General features: G+C 36.5%; 1 protein-coding gene across 8 annotated transcripts in view; it reads left to right on the forward strand.

The window, feature by feature from the left end:
- Window positions 1–25705, forward strand: part of ITGB8 (integrin subunit beta 8) — a 48570-nt gene that overhangs the window by 22130 nt on the left and 735 nt on the right. For 3 of the 8 annotated variants that reach the window (XM_053938041.1, XM_053938050.1, XM_053938072.1), the window contains exons 5-13: window positions 350–515; window positions 3220–3378; window positions 8127–8222; window positions 8317–8406; window positions 11012–11146; window positions 14029–14434; window positions 15535–15760; window positions 17274–17377; window positions 18478–18641. In XM_053938041.1, the coding sequence (XP_053794016.1) occupies window positions 350–515; window positions 3220–3378; window positions 8127–8222; window positions 8317–8406; window positions 11012–11146; window positions 14029–14434; window positions 15535–15760; window positions 17274–17377; window positions 18478–18641 (1546 nt within the window). Of the gene's footprint in view, window positions 1–349; window positions 516–3219; window positions 3379–8126; window positions 8223–8316; window positions 8407–11011; window positions 11147–14028; window positions 14435–15534; window positions 15761–17273; window positions 17378–18477; window positions 18642–18734; window positions 24413–25705 lie in introns of those variants that run through there. The other 5 variants (XM_053938059.1, XR_008429889.1, XM_053938065.1 and 2 more) reach the window with 5 other exon arrangements.

Raw genomic sequence — 25705 nt, forward strand, 5'->3', positions numbered from 1 at the left:
GTAGATATTCCAAAAGGGTTTATATACTCCCTCAGATCATACCATCCCTCTTGTTGCATTTTTTGTTCTGTATGAAATACTACATATATACTGTTAACATATTAACTAAGCTATTATATACACAATTCCATAAAATACAAGATAATATACATTTTTGTAGTTAATTATAACTACTTTCCACTGAACTTAATTTCACATGGAATTGCTCTTTTTTTTTCTGTAAGTGTTTCTTATTCTGCACTACCTACATCTTCATTAATATCAGGATTTTATGGGTTAATGGGGATTCAATATTTCCATCTCCTTCAAAGGAAAAATATGGCTTTTGATTTGTTTTGTATTTGTACAGTGACTACAATTTAGATTGTATGCCTCCTCATGGTTATATTCATGTGCTATCCCTGACTGACAATATAGCAGAATTCAGAAATGCAGTGAATAAACAAAAAATTTCTGGGAATATTGATACACCTGAAGGGGGTTTCGATGCGATGCTCCAAGCAGCTGTGTGCCAGGTAAGGAAGGAGCTTATTTACAGAGGAGTAAAGAAATAGTAATTCAGGCATGATAGATAGATAGATAGATAGATAGATAGATAGATAGATAGATAGTCAGTGTTCCTGAATTCAAAATGCCAGTGCTATGCTTGATAATACTGAGAGTTTTTCCTCCTTTTCCATTATTTCCCCCTTAAGTATAAATTTCCAATTGAAACTGAAAAAGGAGAGAATGAGGGAACATGTTTCAGTATTGCTTATGGATCTTCAATCTCTGGCTTTAACCAGCCTAACCAACATAGGATGGATGATGAAAGCAACTGCTTCTTGGTTGAACAGACACATGTATTAATTTCAGTCAATTATATAATTAGTTTCAAAAATCATTAAAGCACTGCTTGTGTTCCTCAATGAAGACATACCACTTGACATTTCTTCTCTTTAAGAACTTGAAAATTGAATGAGATGTTTTACATATCTGCTTGTGTAGATAGGGAGAACAGAAGAACTTCTATGTTCTCAGCTCTTAGAGATTTCAAATTTTAAAACAGTACAAATCAACTAAAAATTAACTTTTGTATTATGATAAAATTTCATCACAGTCTCTCCCATACAGAAAAGGATAGAAAAGATCTGCATCGATAAGTCTCAACCTGTAGGCATATTAGATAAAGAGTTTGTTTTGCTCTAAGGAGCTATTTTTGGTTGTTTTTCTTATGCATATTAATTCAATACAAATTTTGAAATTTGGCTGATTCACGGGTTTGGTAATGCTCTATAAAATATTCAACTCCCATTCAAATCACATGCTTGGCGTGTTTCTCATCTGTTAGAATGATGTCAGGACAATTGTTTTATCTTGTCCATCTTCACACTATTTTTCTGCACAGTACAATACCTCAAGAATAAAAAGTAAGCCAAACTATGCTAAAAATGAATAGTTTGGTCCAATTTTATTTTCAAATTTTGATGAGCAGGTAAGTAAAAACCACGCTTCATAAACACTGTGATTGAAGCTGTTACAAAAAATTATTCTGGAACTTTGGAAAAATTCCTGAAAATTCAGTGTTTCTCATTGGACACATTCCACACTTATGACATGTGAGTTCTAGAATAATATATGCTTCCAAGAACAATAGAATGGAAACATTCATGAGAATGTGGAGGCTTTCCTTGTAAATGAATTGTGAACTGAAATGGATGGGAAGAATGTGCAATTCATAATGACCATCATGAAGTATAAATTATATTAATGTGCACTCATTTTGCCTACAATAGACCTTTATAACATGCTCCATCTTGCTTTAACCAATACATCATAGTTGCAAGAGGTAGCAGGTTAGGACATGAAGCTACTTTAAAATTGTGATTGCTGTGACATATTTTGGTAGGAATCATAGAATCACAGAATATCTCAAGTCAGAAGGGACCCATAGGGATCATTGAGTCCAACTCCCTGCTCCTCACAGGATTACCTAAAACTAAACAAGTCTCAAGGTGACAAAGTCAAATGATAGAGTCTTAGGAGAAGAGGTTTTTACAGTGCTGGAGGAGAATTTGGAATGATTCAGGACAAATCCTGTTTACAAATGAAACTTATAATACTCCTTTTGAGGGATGCTGTCTAGGAGTGTCCGAGGGATACTGATGCCTAAAGTATGAGTTGGAAAAGACATAATGCCCCTCTGTACTTGTTATTCTTGTTGGCTTGAGAAATTTAATCCCCATTCAGAGATAGTAGAGACTGAGCCTGAGAAGGGAGCTAAATTCCTCTCCATGAAGAAAGGAAGGCAGAGAGTAAGTCACAAAGCGTGGCTGAGTACATGGACTGCATTGCAGGTACATGTTTCACATGGGAACGGTAGAGTTTTTGTGTCGTAAGAAGGGGATAAAATGGAAGCAGTGAGAAAGAAGATGGAATAAGCAAGAGAGGGAATAATAAAAAAGCATATGATGTTTCCTGTGTGCCTCAGAAATTTGATTATAATCGGGGAGATAAATGTCTTAAAAATACAATTTGGCATCTAAATCAATTTAGGCATAAGCTCACCCTGCGGCAGCCTTCGCATCACCGAATTCCTAAAATGCATTCAATTCACCCTTGAGGCTATCAATCCCCTAAGATGGTGAATAAATGTAGCATTTTGCTGCTTAATAAGGAATTTCACAATTTATAATTACATTAAGGCCTTCAAACTTTAGTTTATTGATTTATGATTGCATACTAATGCACTTTCCAGGAAATTGTGTAGGAAAAGGAAATTATAGAGTGATGAGAATATAAATCAAAGTAAAAATAGAACAGAATGCAAGTATCAATATGGATGAATGCATATTTACTGGTTGTAATGCTTCCTAGGACCCTAGAGGATTTTACAAACTATGGGTTTTGCATTTGTACTTAATAGCAACATATGCAATGTGGCAGCTGTTATCAAGCTCACTGTATAAAGCATAGCTGGCATGTATATTGGGACATAGTTCTTTAAAAGGCAAAGAAAATGGTAAATGGAAAAAAAGCAAAGAAATTGGTAGTTTTCAGATGAAGTACATTATGTCTATTTCCACACAAAATGCTTTAAATAGCCTGGTCTAAATGCAGTGCTGCCAGGCAGTTTAATATCTGAAAGTGGTCTTTCATGTTAATTTTTCATTTTGTTGCTGATACTTTAGAAAATAGGTAGCTACTGCTTTCTTATGCCTAATTTTGTTTTCTTTGTAGAGTCATATTGGATGGCGTAAAGAAGCAAAGCGACTGCTTCTTGTGATGACAGATCAAACTTCCCATCTGGCTCTTGATAGTAAATTAGCAGGAATTGTAATTCCCCATGATGGAAACTGTCACTTGAAAGATAATGTGTACATCAAAGCTACGAGTATGGTAAGGTATATGTCATAGATTTTGCCTTCAGAGAGGCAGTGCAAAACTGTGTAAAGGAGGTTTTTAGACTACTCTCAAAGCATTGCTTTTATTTCAGTTATTAAAATAATATTTTTCCAGGTAAGCAAGGTGTGAAATTAAGAACTGGTCTCCTGGCATATTGGTATTCTTTTTGTGTGGACTAAAGTATTTTGGAGTCTGAAAAAAACAGTACACAGCAAAGAAGGATATGTTGTGGTTTTGGTGTGGGTTTTTATTAGCATCTCATAAAAATCACACACATTTTGTATAAAATGTAAGTAAGAAGTGTGTGGTGTGATATTTTGCACAAGTGGAAACTGGTAATATGTAGTTGTACAATCGTGCTCACAAGACAAAGGTAGTGGCTATGGTTTATGGTCAGAGAAGGCACAGGAGCATTGGTTGAAAGGCTTGGTAAGAGTAAACCAGAGGGCATACAACAGCAATGAGCTACATCAAATGGATGGACTAGCACTAAATGCATTCAGATTTCACCGTAGAAAGCCAATGTGTGGTAATACAAACCTCTGTAAAAAGTTGCAGCAAATCTGCTGTAGCAAAGTAACATGCCTTCAACAGATTTTTTAGCTTTCAAAATATTTTCTTCAGTAATAGAAAAAGTAGTCATAAGTGACTGAATAAAGGAATTTTTGCCTAAGAATTGTAGGTTACATCTGCTTTGGGTATTTTCTTAAATAAATATGAATTGTTTATTTAAGAAACATGAATCACTACTTAATTGCAATGTAATCCCCAGAAAACAGAAGTATGAGCTGTGGTACAATTAGAGCACATTGAAGTTTTGTTCTCAGTGCTGGCTGCCCTTAGTTAAAGTGTACAGCCTGTGTTCAGCCAGAGCCAGCAACGTGGAAGTGAAGTCAGTGAGGGCTTGTGTAAGTGAGGTTAGACCTGAATGTAATCCTGGGAACTGTTATTTACAAGGATGGTGGAGCAGCAGGAAGAGGCTGCTGGCTATTGTGTTATCATGAAATATGGGAGGTTTCTGGGAAGCAATGAGTGTTTAGGACCTTGCTGAGTGGAGGAGGGAGATCAGTGTGTGCTAACAGGAAGGTTATTTAGATTTCCGTTTATCTGACGTTCTTGCATTCATATACTGCCTCTGTCACCTCTTGGATATTTCCTCACAGATGTCAGAAATTTTTTTCCATTCTAATCAGTCTATTCAGTTTATTATACTTAGAGCAAATAATCATGAAACTTTTCTTTCCCAATGCAGAACTTTTTCTGGTTTTCTTTCTTTTTAGTTTTCTTAGTTGCAGTGCTATAAATCAGAGAATGTTTGCTCTGCTTATTAAGTCATTGCTAAAGGTACAAATCTTTTTGGCCTTCAGGATTCCTTTGATAATAAAGATATTTTCTGTTTCAGGAAAAAAAAAACAACAAACTATTTATTTTCTGTCCAACTTTGAGAATTAATTTCTGTTGCAACTGGAGAAACTCACCAATAGAAAATACAGACAAAATTATTTAATATATTTCTATGCAGCAGTGATAGATTGATGGCTGACTGGAAAAAAAAAATGTTTTAACTGATGTTCTACATTCTGGTTCGATAGATCATAACTGAACTGTCCCATATGGAAAACAAAACCTCCATGATGACTACCACTGATGTATTTTATGAAATTGGTTGTTTTAGCCACCCAAATGAAATGACCTTGAAAGATACTTAGATCTGTGGTGGCACATTTAGATCCATATGTTTTCTGGCTGCTAACCCCTTTATTTTTTTAAATATGTGCTAATTTTTGCATGCCCACATGTTAACAGTAGGCATCAACTTAGTACTAGGAATTGCATTTCCTGGAGCAGATTTTATGACAACGCAATAGTGTCTGTAAGGGAAAGTGTGCTGGTTTCTTGATTTTTTCATCTCATCCATGGTACATGTGATTATTTTATTCATAAATATCCAACTTCAAATGAATGAGTGAAATCAAGGGGCTGGAATAACTATTTGATATTTAAATGAAATATCATGAAAGTCTGTCAGTCTTTTAGAAAACATAATATAAAACATATTTTTGGGTTTTTTCATATCAGTACAATTTTGTTTGGCTGGGCTAAATTAAAGACTTCTGCAATTACAATTTTTTTCTGCTTTGATTCTTAACTTTGGGTAGTCATGAAAAGACTGTATTTTGGCATATTTTTATTTCTTACTTGTGCCAGTTTAGAGGACTTTGCTTTATTTATTTGAACAAGCTTAGCCTTTATATCAGAATGTTTCCAGTTAGACATTTTTCTGTATGTTTCTTTCTAACTTCTGCTAAGCAGTCACAGAAAGGTCAGCAAAAAAAAATGCATGACAGGAAAGAAATCTAGTCTCTTTTATTTAGATCTGTGCTTGGTTAACTCCCTTTCTGAAATACTTAACATTTGTATTAGTTATCTTCTCAGCTTAACCAAGTTAAAATAATAAAATGAATGATGCAATTGAAACAAGAAAGATGATCTAAAGTTAAAGTACATTTACCTGAGCAGTAGTGGGAAAAGATAAGATGAAAACACATAAAGTAAAGCATGGTTTTCACAGCAAGCAAAGTAAGGCTCCATGAGTGACCACTGGTACCTTATGCCATCTCTTTACATGCTTAAAATTAAAAAGCTAGTGTTGGTCTGTTAATGCTTTGGAGTTTTGGTTTTCTTTAACTCAATTCTAATAAAAATAAGCAAGAAGCTGGACACTCTAGAGAGCTATTGATGACAAGTACATGGAAGTTCAGCCTTCCTTGTGAGCAGAGGTAGTCTGGGGATCCTGTCCCTCCAGCCCTTACATGTCTATGGGTGTCATCTCTTGACTTCAGTAAGCTCCATCTGAGTAAGTTTTTGTTTTATGAAGGCTTGGAAAGCTATTACTGATACTCCTGATTGCAGAGTTTGGCTAGTAGCTGCAGAGTTGCTGAGGAGCCATTCTGCTGGAATTCAGACAGATCTAGTATCATGTGCTAAGCAAGAGGACTGACTTATTTTGCCACCATCACATAATCTCTTGGTACCGCCCCTGTCATTCCCACATTTATGGTGCAAAAGGAGTTTGCAGAACGTCTGGCTTCACTCGTGTCCTGGGACCACTTGGTGTGTCTATGATCTGCCAGCCAATTGCATGTGGCCTGTAGGGTTGTGCAGCGCAGTGGCGGCCCTACCACTATGCTCTGTGCCATGGAGAAGGAAGGAGGGCTTAGCACTGTGTTGTAGGCTGCTCTCTCCAGCTGGAGCTGTAAGAAGACCTGTTTGATACTGTGTTATCCACCTTTCATCAGTTATCTTCAGGAACATAATATTTTACCAAAGCATTGAAACTTTGAGAAAGGAAAGTACCCTGGTCTAATATCAAACTGCACCAATAAACTCTTTTGATCTCTCTGTACATTATACAGGCTCTTTATAATGGTGCAAGATGATGGCAAATGGATTTTGCCCTCTTGCATAAAACTCTCTTTGTCTCAGTTGTCTTGCTATTCACATAATTGCTAGCAGAGCTGTTGACTTGCAGGGTGCTTTAAGTAACAAGGGACAATCTGAGGAGAAAGAAATTGTTCAGGGTAACAGTGTTTGTGCAAGAGAGAGACAATATGGGGCAGATGGTGAAAAATGCCAGGAAAAGAAAGACTACGAAAAGTATGTGGTGGATAAAGGTTGAAGTACCTGACATAAGTGGAGGTGTCCAGATGAAATCTCTTTAAGTGGAATCAGAGGCCAAGGCCCCAGTCACTTCTTTCTTTTTAGTCATGAATTTTAAGTGTTGAATTTACTTCTTGAGAAGTATTCACTTGAGGCTGGTTAATAAGTGGTGAATTTCAGATACAGTTTGGTTTGGAGTACTGGAGCTGAAGGGATCTCGCATAACTCAGGTGTACAAAGCCCACTGGGACCACACAGACACCCTTGAACTTCCCCAGATCTTGGATGAAGACATAGCAACACAGCTCTTGTTCTCAAATCCATGTCAGCTCTCTCAATGAGAAGTGTAGAAGAGCAGGTCATTGGCACAGGACATGCTGGTACTCTACCAAATAGTGCATTACTGAGGAGAGCTGTGAAACTCATGCTGCCATCTTCTGCAAGCATAGGTGTGGTTAAGAAAATGTAGCAGGTCATCATGGTGAGGGCTGTAGTCATCAGTCCTTATGTAGGTCTCGAACACGCCGAGAAGAAAGCTGTCAGTCATAAGTGAGATAAGCATCAAATACTGACATTGCCAGAACCTGATCCAGTGGCTGCATTTGATGCCAAAATACACGTCTGAGAATCAAACATTTTCAATTACCCTCCTTGCTGTTCCCAAAAGCACACCTCATCTCAGTGCTTCATGTTGTACTTTCTCCCTGACTTTTGCACAAGAACCCACCTATCATTCCCTGTTCTAGATGGAACATGGACCACATCATATCCATATTTCTTTAAGCATTAGACTCAGACCAACAAAATAGTACTGTAGAGTTAGTCCTCCCACTGTGCAGTAGATCAACATAGTTGCAACAGATAAGCCTGGCTGATGTCCTGATGATTTTTTTTTTATTGTTTATTAGGAGGGCCCCATCCTGGTTTTGATGTCAGTCTACCATTCTCTGTACGTTTTGGAGTTACAATTGGATTAGAATCAATCCAATTTGATTTATTTGGAAATTTGTAATGTGTCATATATGAAATATAAGATTTTTCCTACTAATCTGCAATCTTCTCTTTCCTGTTGTATTTTGCAGGAGCATCCATCTCTTGGGCAGCTCTCTGAAAAATTGATTGACAATAACATCAATGTTATTTTTGCTGTTCAAGGAAGCCAGTTTCATTGGTATAAAGTAGGTTAGAAACCTGATTTCTTTTTTTCAATTCTGAAGGCACAATATTTATACTTAAAATTAAAACTGTGCATAAATTATTTCTTTTTCATAGGATCTGTTACCTCTCTTGCCTGGTACTGTTGCAAGACAAATAGAATCCCAAGCAGCAAATCTCAATGATTTGGTGGTAGAAGCCTATCAGGTATGATGAGAGTGACAGTGTTCTATTTGTACATTTTTCATCTTTTATAGCCTGAAGTTGGAATGTCCAGGATCTTGTCTTCCATCCCAAGTCCACAAGGATACATTCCCTACTTTTCCTAATGTCCAGGTGGATAGGTGATACTATCTTGTGATAGCTTTCAAAGTCCCAGGCTGTCAGGGTCTCAAAGCCAGGAACAACTGTTTTTTAGTTTCTAAGGATGCTTCTAAATATTGTGTTTGGTTCTCTGTACCTGTTGCTATGTCACTTCAAAAGATGGTTTATTTATTTGAATTTTGGCACCTCAGATCTTTAGTTACAGACCAGACACCACTGTCTAGGCACCATATAAATTCAGAGCAAAAGCCCAATGCAATATCTGGAGAGTTTTGCAGCATAATTTTTAGAAAATAAACAAGAGATGGGAATTTACAAGGAGGTAGTTTGAGAATGGTGGATATCATGAAAAGCAGTATCTATACTGTAAAAAGTAGTGTAATGACTTGGGGGTTTGAGGCATGGAAGTGAAGAAGAATTTTGATAGGGATTTGGGAGAGAACAATGGAAATTGCTTTGTGAACTCTTGCTTGGAGTCACCAATTGAATGTAATAGTTTGGAAAAGAGAAAGTAATAGTATGAGAAATACCATAAAGTCATTTTCCACACATGATTGACACAGAATGGCATTTTGAAAGTGAAACAGGCATGTTGTTAGTGAAGGAAAGAGGGTGTAAGCAGCTTTTAAAATGAAGCCAAGAAATAGACATTTGAGGTACTAGAGCATGGAGAGCCCATAGAGCAGCATCTAAATGAATGTGATGGGTTGCATGGTTGAATGCTGTTAAGTTGCGCAGTTACACGCAAACATTCAGTTTCAGAAAGCTGAAAACTCAGCTACAAAAGTATATGCAAGGTATCCACAGGTATCACTATTTTTTTTTTTTTTAATTAGTTAGGTTTGGGAGACTGAAATTATCCAGTTTACTTGCTTAACTACAGAATCAAGCAATTTGCTTACAGCAAATTTGTTACAATGAAGAGCCAGCCCCCGTGTCTGTTCTTAATTCATAGAGTGCTTTTGCATACATTTTTCTTACTGTCACGTTGGAGACACTGGGAAAAAGGCAAACACATTCAAAAGCAGAGTTTAGGGGTAGTCAAATTGCAGAGAAAGTCTCATTGGTATTTTACTTTCTCTTATAAAATCAAGAGATCTCATTTTAAATATGGAGGTTTGAAGGAAGTTGCTGGCATAGAATTTTGAAAATTGTAGTCCTTTTGTATGACAGTTTTACACTGTCCTTTCTAAATTGGAACACAGTTCTTACCCAGTGCAGGGCAAACATTCAAGAGGAGGAAACGAAATTTTATGAAGCAATTACTTTGTTCAGTATAAGATTCAGTGGGACTTTCCTGGTCCAGCCACCCCCAGTGGCTGACTTTGCTTTAGCTTTATTTTCATTTTTCAGACACTATCTTTCTTCCCATCCTAACCTTCATTGGATTTCACAATTTGAGTTTTTCATCATAATTTTAGGGTTATTTTACTATATAAACACATAGTGAACAGGTCTTGATTGTGTTGCATTCTAGGAAAAGAAGGACGTAGATAAGAAAATAAATTTAGTGTTGATATTCAGCGACAGTGGGCCTCTTGCACTCTTGTTCCAGGCAGGGAAACCTTAGGCTTAGCTATGGAAAACCCTGGCTGAAAATCCCTGGCTAGAAAACCAAAGATGAGTCACTAATTTTCAAAAAGTTACTAAGATAAACATGTGTTAAGATTCATATAATTGCGTTTCCATTTGTAGCAGTAAAAATATCCCACTAAAGTAATTTTTAATAGTAATATGACAGGAATTTTAAAAATCCCTCTGTGCAATTTTCAGCTCATAAATTTGTACAGAGCTTTAATAAATTTTTAAATGGTCAAGGAGAAGTATTTCTTCTTTGAAGGAAGCAGGATTTTTGGTCATGTAGTAAAATACAAGTTACAAAGTAGTTGCTTTTTTCATTATTTTTTGTTGCAAAATCAGCCAGTTGTTGGCCTATATAGTCTTAGCTGACCCAGAAAAGCCAGTAAGAATAATCTCAATAGCCTTTAGATCACCCTAAGGTTTGTTCAGAGAAAAATTTTCTAAGATAAATGCAAAATATCAGAAATTTTTAAAGTGTCATGTCAAGTCAATTAGGAAACTTTTTTGCTGGATAACAGTGGTTGTATGTATGTTTACTGTTGTATTTTAGGTGTGTTGCTAAAAGGCAGCGTGGACTCGAATAATGAGCAGTTTTTGTTGCACATGGTTGTTGGAATAGATTTTCAAATTGTGAAAAATGCAGTCTCAAAACCATGTTAGCAAAGCTGAAAACATTTTTATCTCGAAAACCTAATCCTCTTTATCAGAATTACCAGTTCACTGGTTGTGTATATTTGGAATGTAATTGGGTCTCTACATGGGAAACAAAGCTTTAATTCATTCTTTTATTCACACAGACAAGCTTTCTTCATTTTTAGTCAGACACAGGAGCCATACTTGGTGTTAGCCACTAATATACATTATATTTTGAGATGCAGTGCAATTAAAACTTGTTTTCTGGTTACAGAAACTAATCTCTGAAGTGAAAATTCAAGTGGATAACCAGATCCAAGATCTTCATTTCAATATCACTGCAATCTGTCCTGATGGAAGTAAAAAAACTGGCATGGAAGGATGTAAAAATGTGGGATATAATAAAGAAGTATGTTGATAGTTCTCATTCTTCAAGGAACTGGAAAACTTTTTTTTCTGTTTGGTTGGGTTTCAATGGTGTGAAATCTTCTAGGGATTTACTTAAACTGAAAATGGATTTATGTGATTAATGATCACAGGCTCTCTATTATTCTCTGGGTTTATTTTTCCTGAATCTTATTTTAATTCTCACTAATCCTGTGGAACTAAGGCTCAAAGCTTTTCCTGAAAGCTAGCATCCATTAAAACTTTCCTTCTTTGTCCTCCACTGGGCACAACCACCACATCCATTGTGATGAAATCTGTACGTAAAGAAGTTGAAAGATAATCACCCAGTGGAAAAAAATCACTGGAATTTGTGTTCCTTGGGACTGTACTAGATGTCACCTTTCTCTCTTCCTGCTTTAGTAGTCTTCCTGCACAATCAGGGTTGTGGATAATTAGTTTATTTTATAAATCAAATTAATAAAATAATTTATTCCCATTTGAATTGGTTGCACCTACTGAATGAAACAGAGCGTCATGCACCATGAAAATGCAGGGGAAGATGTCTGGCTGAGGTAAAGAACATGGTTTTCTTCCCAGAAAAACTTCTCTGTGCCTTGATATATTTATTTAATTGCTCGGACTACTGGAGTAATTCTTTTTTCTTGCCAGGAAGAAGTCTGTGTTTCTAGAGAGCAAGGTCAAGGAGTTCTTTCCTGCTTGACATGTACATATGTCTCAGCTAGTGTGAGAAATTGCTTGTGTCTGTGTGTAGAAATAGCAAAACAAATTAAATGTGAGAATTGTAATGTAAATTTCAATGTATTTTATGCTTTTCTGAATTTTGTCTGCATGCTGCCAATTGCAGCTTCTACAGTTTACAGGAGATTTGCTGGTTTTATTCTTAATGCATCTTTTCCCCACTGTTGGTCCCTGGGCATGTCATAAGAAACAGGACTGGAATTTGTTCTGTTTAATGAAAACAAAAATATTTATATCTGTTTCTTTTTAATAAAAAGCCAAGCCAGTTGACTGTAAAAGATTGCATGTGGTCCTAAACCTCTATGGCTGTTGAAAAGGAGCCGTCCTTAAGAGATTAATTTATTTTAACCGTAAATCCTTCTTTCAGTATTTGTTTACAGATAAAATGCTTTTCCTTAATTCTCACATTCCTTTCATTGTCTAATCCTTCTTCCTTCCTTTTCTTACCAAAACACAAAGTGGATTAAATTCTGGAAGAATCCTGTGGCCTCTTCAGGGTGCAAAACTAACTTTGTCTATTAGCGAGTGTCATGGTGTTGTAATTATTTAGTCACCACAGGTTCAATCTATCTACTGCTGTATTCAGAATCAAATTTCACGACTCATATTCACGACATGATTTTCCCTTCCCTCTTGTTTCCCTGCTATTCTTCCAGTACTGTTTTGTACATGAAGATGATGTTTTCTGTCAGAGCTCTGTGTTGAATAAAAAGCACATTCCCTAGCTGCAGCCTGTCCTCCCCGCGTGATAGGCACCTGCTGTATGAATCAATTTCTCTATAGCCAGACTTTTGCCCTACAACCCAAGGGAAGAAATCTTAAAGCATGGAGAGTGTGGGCTACTGAGGGGTTATGTGTGTAGTGGCACATTTGAAAAATGAGAAGAAGAAAAGCAAAGGGTGAGACAAAGCCTGTGTACCCCCTCAATATGACATTAAGTGCATGGTTCTGCACAGCATTCTTCTCCTGTTGTCCGTGTAGGCAGCCGCAGCCCCACTCGCCACAAAGCCGCCATTGTCCCCAAGGGCTGGGTTGTTCTCGTGTGGGGGCGCGGCAGGAGGGAGAGACAGTGATGAGAGATGAATGGCCTTAGTATTTGCGGGTAGTTTCAGCCTCATATGTAATCAGTTTCTTGGGGTTTCTCCTTTTTTATTTGGAAATCTTTTTTTTTTTTTTTTTTTTTGGTAGTAAAGATTAAAGGTACTTGTTTCTCTTGTGTTCCTTTCTCACTTTTTCATCCTGGTTACATTTTCTTTGTGAGGAGATGAGAGAGAGTTGCTTTACATCAGGAAGATGAAAAAATTCAAAACCTTAGAGAGAATACCCTGATAGAAGCATACTGGTCAAAAAAAAAAGCTAAGAAATAATTGTAAAATACAAGATTGATATCTAGTGTGTCACACATGTCAGAGCTGTCAAAAACTTTTAGGGGTGATTGATGGAAACTCTATGGCAATCACCTAACTACCAAAATGATCCTTAGTCCTGTGCCAGAACTACAAGAAGCCGTGGGAACTGCTGCTGTAGTGGGCACTGCTGGATGAGGACCTGGAGGATGGTGGTGATGGCCATGACATGGCCTGGAGCCAAGCACTGGGTCCATGGAATTGGGAAAAGTAACTGCTAACATGTGAGCTATTTCTGGGTTTTAGTAGTGGTAGCCAGGGTCATCCAAAATCCTGTGTGGTTTATATGTGCATGACCAATTCTGCAGCTGACCAATTCCTTTTATAAAGAGTATCTATGTTTCTGTTTGTATATTATCTTGCTCAATCTAGTCTCAATTCTTACCTGAATATTCCTGTGATATAACAGAATATACACATTAAATAATAGCAGGAGGATGGTGATGATATTTCTATTTCCATTTAATTTGTATTAAACTTGTCTTTTGCAATTATGCTTTCTTAACTTGAAAAGTGGACTTCTGTCAATCCTCTGTTGTTAGGATTTTAATTGTATTTGTGATGCCTATCATTACTAACATATCATGTTTGACAAGTGACCACTGTGTATTTTGCTTTTATCATCTAGTGCACATTCATAAACAATATAAGATTCTGTTTTATTTATGTGTTAAAATTTTTAAGCAAATGTAAGCAAGAAAATAATAATAATGTTAAATCTGTTTTTATTTCTCCTTAGGTACTTTTCAATGTATCAGTTACAATGAAAGGATGTCATACAACTGGAGGAAGAAAATATGCCATACTTAAGCCTATTGGTTTCAATGAAACTGCCATTGTCAATGTGCAGCAAAGCTGTGCCTGCCAGTATGGAGACAGCACAGGGCACAAACGAGTGTGGGCTGATGAAACTTCTCCTGACAGCAAACAGTCCCAGTGCAGTGACAATAACTGTAGCTCTAACAGAGACACGCTTCCCTCAGAGAAGTGCAGGCAACACCAGGACCAACCCATCTGCAGTGGTCAAGGAAATTGCATAGATGGAAAATGTTTCTGCTACAAAAACAAGCTAGGCAAGGTGTATGGCAAGTACTGTGAAATGGATGATTTTTCCTGCCCGTATCACCAGGGAAACTTATGTTCTGGTAAGTTGCAGTGTTTATGTCTGTATTTTCTTGTTTTGTTTTGTTTTCTGAGGCTACTTTACATGATGCAGCTGAAAACAATGATATAAGGCTGTCAAGAACAAGAATTGTTTGTGCAGAATTAGTGTGGGAAATGTCCTGAACATCCTGTTAGGAATTCACACTCCTGGGCTCTCTTCACCACAAGCATACACGCTGTCTTCTAAATTTCACCACCATTTTCTAGGGAATACATTGATTTTTTTTCTGAAGTTTAGCTATTTTAATATTTAAATCTCAGAATTTTTAATAAGTAATGATACTGATTTCTCAAGCAAAAAATAACATTATTCCAGGAAGCTAGTTGATACATTTCAGTCTACTGGGAATATGAGATACTGAGAGGTTAGGAAGGGATCATAGCTTCCAGGTGAAGTTCTGATTTTCTACCACCCTAAATCAGTCCTGTGAGTCATACAGTAGCACATCATTTCAAATACTGGTATAAACATGAACACTGTAGGGAAAGCCTGCTTCAGAAAGGAGACTCTAAGTGAAACAGAGTTGTTAGAAATTCTTATTCTTTTTGTAGTCCACTTTATGGTAGGGAAGAGGAAAAAAAGGTAAAAAAGGAAAAGGAAAAAAAGGAAATGGAAATGGAAATGGAAATGGAAATGGAAATGGAAATGGAAATAAAGAACCTAGCCTGTGCACATGAACTTTATACTCCTTCTTCCACTGAATCTTGCTGTTTATTCGAATGGAATGTTTTCTTGCTACAGAGAAGTTTGTTTTGTTTGCCTAAAGACTATTTTCCTGGTCATTGTGTAATTCCTAATCTCCATTGTTTTGATCCAAAGCAAAAGAGCAAGATTTTAGTAAAAGGTTTTAGGGTGACATCATAGTAGCAACTTCTGCTCAACTTAACAATGAACAGCAGCCTTCAGTATTGATCATGCCAGTAACTTCAGTCCAGGTTGTTAACTTAAAAACGAATTAGAAAGTCCAGGTCTAAATTTGCTCTGTTAAAGGTAAAGCACAAGCAATACAAATGTATCCACCTAAAATTTATTTTCTGTGTTTTCATGGAAGCATATGACCCCAGACTCTCTGTGTTATAGGTAATGGTGAATGTGAAGGTGGTAAATGCAAATGCTTTGCTGGCTGGGAAGGTGATCGTTGTGAGTGCTCATCACAATCAGCAAAGCACTGCCTGAATTCAAAGGGCCAAATTTGCAGTGGAAGAGGAAAATGTGTATGTGGAAAGTGTGAGTGCACAGATCCAAGAAGCTTTGGCCGTTTCTGTGAATATTGCCCTACTTGTAACAAATCCTGTGAAGAAAACTGGTATGTTTCTTGTGCTAGACTTTACTTTTTCTCTCCCTAGTGCTGAAACATGAAGAAATATTTCTGCTTATATTCTGTAGCTATTTAGATTCTATGAAATTGGTACAATTCATACTTGATACTTCTCTGTGTAGTTGGATTCACATGGACAATAAAGAGAATTGCATGTCAGCATCTATTTTAACTATTCTTCATATGAAATCTCCTGGGCAGGAAATAAAACCATAAATTTGTGGTTTTAAAAATGGAAAATAGATCCTACTTTTGAATGCCACCAAGTCCATTAATATTCTCCACATTTGTTTTTACACACTCCTTGTGCTTCTCAGCTGAAAGAAAGCGGTGTGGAGCTAGAGCAGTACTTGTGCATTGTCACTGCCATTGATCAGCAGAGCAGAGCTGGCCTTACCCAGAGAGCAACATTCTTCATTGCTCAGTTTCAAAACACTTATAGTCTTTGCCATGCTAGTCTTAAAGCATGGCATTTTTACTTACTCATGTAAAGGAAGGGATAGTGTGGAGGTCAAAATGAGCAAGTCCAGGAGGAGACAAGCTAGACCAGGCTCTCAGTGGTGCACTGTGTGGTCCTGGCACAGAGAGCAAATGAAGCCCTTTCCCTGGGCACAGCTCTTCTACACTCTCTCATCACACATTTAAGGCTCTGCATCTCACTGTGGCGCAGAGGGTGAAAGATCAGACTTCCATTGGAAAGGTCATTGTGCTCAAAACAGAATCATTGTTTATTTGCATTTATTTCAATTACCGTTTATCTGGTGAAAATGCTGGAGAACCAAGCTTGGCCACATCTGGAAATGTTGCTGCTAAGATTTCGCTAGATAAAATGCAGTTAACCTTTCTGGCTTACACTTGTTCAAAGTCACTGTGAAATGTGTGCCTTTAATAAATTCAGAAGATGGCATATCTTCATTAAAAATTCAATTAGGGCTTTTTTGGGGATCTCTTATGACATCTGTCTCCTTCAGGGCTATACAGTGGAGACGGTAAGACTGAGAGCATTGCCTCTCACTTGTCGTGCTCTCTCTCTAAACTGCCCAGCAGTGCAAACTTATTTGGCTTTGTCTTAACATAGCACCCAAAAATTATTGACAAAGCTGTGTTTCCTCTACCTACCTCTACCCTTCAGTTCCAGAGTGCATCCAAATGAGAGTGATAGGTAAGGAAAGACTAGAAAGTGGAGGCTGAAAGCTGAAGAAAGCTGGACCTTAGCTACACCCTTGCATCACAAAAGACAGAGCAGATTGGGTGAAGGTGGCTCAAAGCCAAAGACATGTTTTTATTTGCTACTTCTGACTAGTAGGTTCTGAGAAGCATCAGAGGGATAAAATGCTGAGAGAGGCATCACATTTCAGAAAAAACTAAATAAATGTCGCAATGTTTTTACTAACAACAGGAAAGCATTATGTGCAAGCAATACGTCAGCCTGTTAATACAATCTCTTAAAGGAGAGTGCAGAGAAAGACATAGGTTTTTAATTATAATTTTTATTTTACAGGAACTGTGTTCAGTGCTATCATTCTAACAATGCATCTCAAGTCATACTTGACCAGTGCACAACCTCATGCACTTACCTACTGCATTATATTGATAATACTTCAGGTAAGTGGCATTTTCTAGGTAATTTTAATAAGATATTAAAATCTATTGTGATTAGTAATTGAATATGCCAGTGTTAGAATGTCTTTCAGAAGTATATCACATTACTGAAATAACAAAGAAAGAAAGCAGGAAAAAGAAAAATCATTCATAGCTTTAGGGAAAGTAAAAGATAAATAATAACAGGAAATAAGATTGTCAAGCATTGCTAAGTTCAGTTTTCCCAGCTCCTCGAGAAGTCACATCTAATAGTGATGAATCCTGCCTGAGCAATGCTTAAAGAAATATTTATGAAAATTTGTTATGGCATCTGTATGTTTTATTACATTGACCATGCTTACAGTATTTGACATTACCAGAAACAGGAAAGTAGGATGCTTACCTCAACTTCAGTAATGTTTAAAAGTTCCTTTCAAGTATAAAAAACTGCAGTTATGAGGTCTGTGGAAGAACAAAATGTTTTTAAATAAAATCTCACAAAGTTTAATCACTCCATGCAGCAATTAAAATGCAGGTAAATGGTTACCTTAACATTTATATAAATTAACATTTATATAAATATTTTTATATTACAGTTCATAAATGAGAAAACTAATTGTTTTTTTTCATAACTTTAGTATTAAGGAAAGCTTACTGTGTTAGCCTACCAGTGAGGAGAGCACTGGACAAGGATTCAATAAAACACATTTTCTTTCAAATTTTACCAGTGATCTTCAGTGTTGTCTTAAATTCTCTCTGCCCCAAACATCTTTAATATTTCATCCTCTCTACTTCAGCTATATACTCACTCATCTACAGAGAATTTATGGTGGGCAATACAATGAAGCCTGAGTCTTAGTTCAGTAGATTAAAGGAATAGTTGTTTCACTATTTTTCTGCAGTGGATCTTGATCTGAATTGCCTTTCTTGATATGCCCAACTTTAAAAGCTTGCATATGACAACTTTTCCTCTTAATTTCCCTTAATTTATTTTCATGTTAATTTTTATCAGGCTTGTATTACTTTTGTGCGACATTACTAAGCAGTGGTGGATATGCCTGTGTTAGAGGGATGTGCCTGTCCCATACATTAGGCTTTACCCTTGTGTTTTCCTTTCATTGCAGATTGTTTCTCTGGACGAAACTATTTTAGAGTATTTTCCATAATCTTTATAGTTACCTTTCTGATCGGGTTGCTTGTTGTCCTTATCATCAGGCAGATAATTCTGCAGGGGAGTAGCAATAAAGTTAAATCTTCATCCGATTACAGAGTATCTTCAACAAAGAAGGTAATTGATTTCAGAGCCATCATCTTCAGTAATCTTTTTCTTGCATATAAAAGTTAGCTAATTGCTGATAAAAATTGTATCTTCTCCTTCAAGGATAAGATGTTTTTGCCTACAGTTTGTACAAGAACAGTAACATACAGACGTGACAAACCAGAAGAAATAAATATCGACATCAGCAAGTTGCGATTAAACGAAACTTTCAAGTGTGAATTCTGAAGACTGCAAATGTCTATTTCCATCATGCTCGACTTTTAAGAAACTACCTTTTGTACTCTGTGAGAGTCTTGACTGTTGCCATATGGGTTTGTGTTGTGCATTTTGTTGAATACTGTAACAAAGTGACATGTAAACATATTTCACATTATGTGATTATGTTTGGAACTATAGCTGCTGTATTTTTTTAAATTTTTTTGAAAGAGAAATGTGCGTTACTACTGTTCAGAAACATTAGTGTTGATGTAGCACTTTAGCATATTCTAATTTATTTAGTTATGGCCTAGAATGTAGATACAAACCGGTCTGACAAAGCACTGATCTCACTCTACATGTAGCTAGTACTGATATGCTCTGTGGGAATGGACAAAAGCTGTGATTGAAGTATTAACATTGCTGTATATTATAGCAATAGATGAAACTATTAAAATGCTCTTAAATAGAGTAAATGGTACTTTTATAGTTCTCTCAGTTGACAGATTCCACTGATTTGTCTGCTTATTCCTTTTATCTTTTCCTCATAAAAATGATGGGATTAAATGAGTATTTAGTTCCTGGCATAGGTCTATGTTTTGTATGTATACATACACATATGCATGCACACACAAGTAAATTATATATTTATAGGGGTTTTTATATGGATGATGTCACTTAAGGATAATTTATATCCAATAAAGAGTAATTTTAAGCTCTTTTACTTGTTTAAATATAATGCCCCTATTTTATGCAAAATTTAAGGTGTTTGGAAACTGAGTGGCTACAGAAAATGAGAGTTTCTCTACACAACAGCATAGTCTACATGATAATCACTGCCAGCAGACTACGCCTTTAAAGTCAGCAGCATCAAATCTGTTGCAAATAGATAAATTACACCAGAGCTGTGTTTGGTTTGCTAGCTACATGTCAGTGTTTTGCCACATAAGGATTTGGATCTTTTTGTATGATGTCAGGCATAAGTCTGATTTTACATGTGCTTTTTATCTCTATGTAAATTAGTTGATGAGATTAGGTTTTCTAAGTTTTTTTGTAACCACTTCAGTTTTTTGTGGCTGTGGATTGAGAAATGTGTCCAGTGTGTGATGGAGAAAAGAACCTGCAATTTAGAAGAAAGTGGGGAAAATAAGAGTTTTTTTCTTAAATTAATTGACTTTATAAATATGGATCAGATTCTGCCTTCAGGAATGTGCAAAACTCTTCCAAACATGATGGGACCAATATAAGCTTATCTGAGAGCAGAATGTGACTTACAAAGTAAAGCAGAAGCATGTTTTTTTGGGTTTTTTTTGTTTTTTTTTTTTTTTTATCCCTGAAACCAGCTAGAGTGGTAGAACATGTGTTATTGTTATATGCTTGTTGGAAGCATCAGTCTGATTTACTAACTCTATGCTGCTGAAACCCTATGAAAATCTGATCAACCTCTAATGTACTAAAACTTTGCTGGCAAAAAGAAAAATCATCTCAAAAGACAGTGTATAATTTCACCAACATTTATTACTAATACTAAATACTGTCACTATTTGTCATAGATATGAGTTACAGAAACAAAGCAGGATTTCCTTATGTGCAGTCTTTAGAAATTACTTGTATTTCCCATTCTGTATTTCTTCTGTAAATTCCCACTGAAACCTGTGGACTGTGAGGATTGAAAGAAAAGGCAGGGTGTAGAAAAATGATGAGTATTTTACAAGTGTTAAGTTTCTTGGGTAATGGCTGAAGTGGGATTGAGAAAAATAGTATACAGACAATGGGCCTTTCATTAGTCATAAAAGCATAGGGATTGTTTTTTTTAAAAAAAAAAAAAAAACAACATGTAAATTGGACTATTAAATGTTTTTAAAGCAGTCTCCAAAGTAGGTCCTGAGCATTCTACCATACAGGTAAAATTATCTCATTTAACAAAAAGAGTGTTTCTTTACACTGACCCTGACTTTAGTGTTAGCTTAATTATAGAATCTTAGTTATAGATTAATTCTGTAGTCTACCAACTACACCTTAAACTCTCATTTTCTTTTAAAGTGTATAGGACCATTTTCCTCCTGTGTAAATGAAAAGATTTCAAACAATTGGTTTTTGTGGGATAAAGATAAAAGATTGATAAAGGTTAACCTGCTGTTACCCTTGTCACAATTCATGGCTATTTGTGAGTGGGAAACAATCTCTGGTTGTCTATTTAACTTAAATTTAAAGAATGCTTAGTGCAGTATATCTAAGTATATAAAAAGAGGTTAATTATGTTCTTTAAACAGTGTGATAAACCCTAAAAAAAAGAGACTCCTCAGAATCTATTTTCACCTCATAATGGACTTTAAAGCATGTACTAAAGCATTTACTGAACTGATAGCTATCTTTCTTACATTAGAAATTACTTTTCACTGTTAGAAGGAGTTCAGTTTTGTGGGTAAGGGATAATGGAACTGGGTTCTTGGTGGAAAAAAACTTGAGCTGTAATACCCGTCTTCCAGACACATCACATCCTGCTGCTGCTGCTTTTCTTCTGTAGCACTTGGCATTGGACTGCTGCCTGTGAAGGCCCATGGCCAGTATTTCCTTATCAGACACCTGCCTGAATGTTTAAAATGCTCTGATAAAATAGAGCATGCTCACAGGACAAATTGCACTGTAAGCTGCTTGCTGTCCCGGAATTAAAAAAAAATGTATATAAATTAACAAAAAAAAAAAAAAAAAAAAAAAAAAACAAAAAAAAAAAAAAGAAAAGAAAAAAAAAAAAAAGAGGAAAAAAGCTTTCTTGCATCTCCCTTATGGTTTTGCTGTATTGTGGAAGAAGCTGGTGAAACAGAATAAGCTGCTGCTAATGTGACAGGTCAAGGCTTTTAGAAGGCCCGTGGGGAGCTTATACAGAGCAGGATTCTTGGGAGGAGGCTTTGTTTCTAGGGATGGAATCTATCCATGAGAAACTCTGGCTTTGCTTGGTACTTGTTTCCCTCTGCCTTTGACCATGTTTTTCAGAAGAACTGCTGCAGGAGATGAATAGCTCAACAAAAGCCTCACTATTTAGGGAGCTGTGTTCCCTCAGCACATGACCTTAAATGAGAAAGCAGCCTTTAATTCACAAGGAATTTCTTCAGTGATTGCAGAAGGACTGTGCTTCTTATAGTGCTTAATATGGGAGATATTAAAGACAAATTAGTTCATATTAGTTTTCAATGTATTGTACGTCAAAGATGCTCATAAAAATAGGGGAAAAAATAACTAACCTTAGAATAGAACATTCCAAAGTTCTCAAATAACACTTCTTATACTGGGCTTCTTCAAAAAAAATTTAGAAAGAAGTCCAATTTTACTGCATGCTTATATCCAAAAATATACCAGCAGATACTGCTGCATCTCATCATTGGTTTGGGGAATTGTTTCTAGATTTGGTCCCACAAATGAAGCATGTGCATGACTTTTCACGGCATATTTGTTACTGTTAAAATCCATATGTATACTTTCAAATTTTTTAGCCTTTCTAAACCTTTGACCCATTATTTGCCTGACACTTCAGAAATTGCATGTTTATGTAATTGAAAAGTATGAATTTTACTTCAGATTTTTTTACCTATAAAATGAAGAAATGCTATGAAATAGTTATTTCCAAGCATCATGACTACACTAATAAGATTACTGCAGAAATGTGTGGGAAAATAGCTGTTTCATCCAGAAAACGTGCACATGGTATGCAAGGAATTTTCATTGTGCCCAGCTGAAATTCCCTTACATTTGCAAGGATGTTAAAAATGAACCTTAAAAAGGAAGGATGTTCGTATGGGCATAGTTTACATTTTAACTATTATTTACAACTGGATTTATTTTTTCCTCTCTATGATGTCATCAAAACCTGCTATGTAAAGCATTCTTCTGACTGCAATGGAAAAATATTATTTTCCCAATTTGATCATATATAATATTTATTTCCTGCTTAGTGTGCATGTTTTGCAAACCATGGGAGTAAATGTGTGAAACAGCTTCTAGCAACCCTCCAGCCTAAAATAGACATAGGTTCTGGTGATGCCCAGGGCAGAGACATGCAAGGGCACAGCTGCCTGTGTGGAGACTTCCAGAGGGACAGTGCTGGGGCTCCCCACAGCATCCCTGCAGAAATGGTGATCTGAGATCTCGCTTCGCCTTTTGTCAGGACAGGAAACCTCTTCAAAGTAGGTTGGCTTGGCAGTGGTGGTGCCCTAGGTTTGCAGCACAGGCTCTTGGCCCCATACTGGGACTGCATTGTGTGCAGTCTGAACCCTAATGCTGCAGGCTTTTTGCATCTTTACTCATCAAAAATGCCTGCACACGAGCCAGCAAGGGACAGCCTGTACATGGGGATTCTGCAGACCTCCATTAAACCTCCTGGGGAGTGTTTGGGCACCTGCCCGTTGACTTCCCACCAGCCCCTGGATCTCCACCAGCCAGCCTTAAGGAATGTAAGCAGTGGCTGTAAAGGGCACGTCTCACAGTGCTGAGTCAGTGCTGGATGACTCCTACTCTGCCCCGACTGCGAGTGACATGTGGTGACAATGTCCTGGCTACCATTTTGCAACAGAGGGGAAAGCAGAAATGAAGCAATATTTAAGAAAAACACTAATTTTTAATTCTGAACTTGAGACTGCTCTTATGCACAGGTATCTGTTGGCTCTTACAGAGAATTGAAATTCATGGAGAGGGGGGGAAAAGGTTAAAGTTAACCAGCGGGAATGCATCTTTATTGCATGCCAAATCAGTGGGGTTTCACTGAGAGCAAGCCAGCTGAGAATGGTTGGCATGTCTGGTAGTGGGGGGAAGAAAAAACCTTAAATTTCTAGATTCTTAAGCTTTAGTAATGCTGTTCTAAATTGCATGTTCTCTTTGTTTCCATTTCTGAACATGCTTAAAAAAAAGGTGCCTATTAAAAAAAATGTAAATGTCTGGCATTTGTTAAAATCGTTACTTCTGTCCAAATTCTAACATTTCATCCTGATAGCTATATCATATTTGGGCTGTTTCAGTTGTATTTTGAAGGGAGATGTTGAAAAATGAGAGTCTTTTGCAGAGGCATTAGTGTTGGATAAATTCACTGTGCTGACATCTTCACTCTTACCTACTACTGCTTCAAAAATAATGCTACTTTAAAGTGTCTTACTTAGCAACTGTGTGACAGCTATTAATAATACTACAGTTTTAAACTTTCTATTTAACATATACTACCTTTTGTAAAAAAGAAATAGAGAGAGATAAATAATGTGTGTCTATATTTTATGCATAGAGAATCTTAGTAAGGGAAGAGGTTTTAAATTTGATAACTTCTTACTGCTCATTTTGCATTTTAAATGATACTTTTAAATCACTACTTTTGTTCATCTGGAAATATAATGAATATTTTATTATTTAAAGTAGCATACTTTTATAGCTGTTTTATTAATTTCAGTTGACTACTAACTTCTATTGTGATATTTATTAATTAGTTGCACTGTAGCATATTGAGATGTTTATTTTTCTATCAGAGCTGTAACAACTATGACATAGCATTATTTTAATGCATCATTGTACTTGCTCTCTAAAAAATAAAATCAATATTTAATCCATACTGATTTTTCATATTTTTAATATTAAATATATCTGTGACAAGAAAGAGATGTTCACCTCCTTTTAAAAGTATAAAGCACATTTACTGAGGTGCACCGAAACCTGCAAAGGGAAGAATATGATTGTGTTTATTTTAAAATTGAACAATACATGTCCAAAGAGATAAAATACAAAGAATACCTTGTTGATCAGATGTAGGCAAACGGGTAGATGCACATTCAGGATGAATTTTGAGAAGATGGGAAGGAACAAAACACTATTTATCAGTGTGGAGGTGCAGTTGGTTTGCCTTGCCCAACCCATCTGAAACCTGAATGCACCAGGAGGTGCTAGTACTTTGTGGAAGACAAGAAGATACTTCCTGTGTAAATACATTCTCTAGATTGACAAGTGATTGTGACAGCCTCTCTTCTCATTTCCTCTGTTGGGTGATAGAGGAGCTGGATTTCTGGGAATGGGTAAAGCTCTGCAGATGCCTCATGTATGCTGCTCACTGCACACTTGGGTCACTTCACGAGTACTGGTGAAAACATGTCACTGGTGGGGAAGGTGAGACATTCTGTCCTTGTGCAGAATCAGTCATAGCATTTGCTTTGCACAGTGGCACGAAATTGCTCTTGAAAAGGACTTTAGATATGCCATGTATAAGGACATTTAAAACTTGTTGTGGTGCCTCAGTAAGAGACATCTGTGGCACTAAGATACCTGCCAGATATCACTGGTAAAACTGCCCGTCCATGCTGCTAACATGATCCAGTTTTTGATTTAGGAGTGAGAGAGCTAGAATCAAGTGACAACTGGTGTGTTCTCAATTATCATGTAGCTTAGTGTCCAATAAAAGAGAAACACTAAGAAAAAGTCAAAACTGGAAGGAAAAAAATAAGTCAATATCAAAAGGAAAATCTGTAAATATTTTTCTTCTTTTATCAAAGCAAGGAACATCATCTTAATATATGCATGGTGAGACTATGTCTGAGAAATTTCCTTTCACAGATGCCGTAATCAACCTTCACTGACACCTAGAGCAAGCAGAAGCAACGAGTCCTGTGAACAAAAATACATATTTTCCTTGAAAGCTCTTTATTGAGAAAACATTCATGTTATCATTACTCAGAGTAAACATAAACCTAAATCTGAATTTCAGATGTAGAATTCAAGCATATATCTTGAGCCAGAGCTATAGGCCTCCATTTTGCCATTTAGCAGTAGCTTGAAGCTGAGGTTTTGTTAACACTTAAGTCTCCCATAGCCAGTGATCCTGGCATCAAGTGGTGTTGCATTTCCTGTATGTT

The sequence above is a fragment of the Vidua chalybeata genome, chromosome 1 (genome assembly GCF_026979565.1).
Source record: "Vidua chalybeata isolate OUT-0048 chromosome 1, bVidCha1 merged haplotype, whole genome shotgun sequence".
In the NCBI taxonomy this organism is placed as follows: domain Eukaryota; kingdom Metazoa; phylum Chordata; class Aves; order Passeriformes; family Viduidae; genus Vidua; species Vidua chalybeata.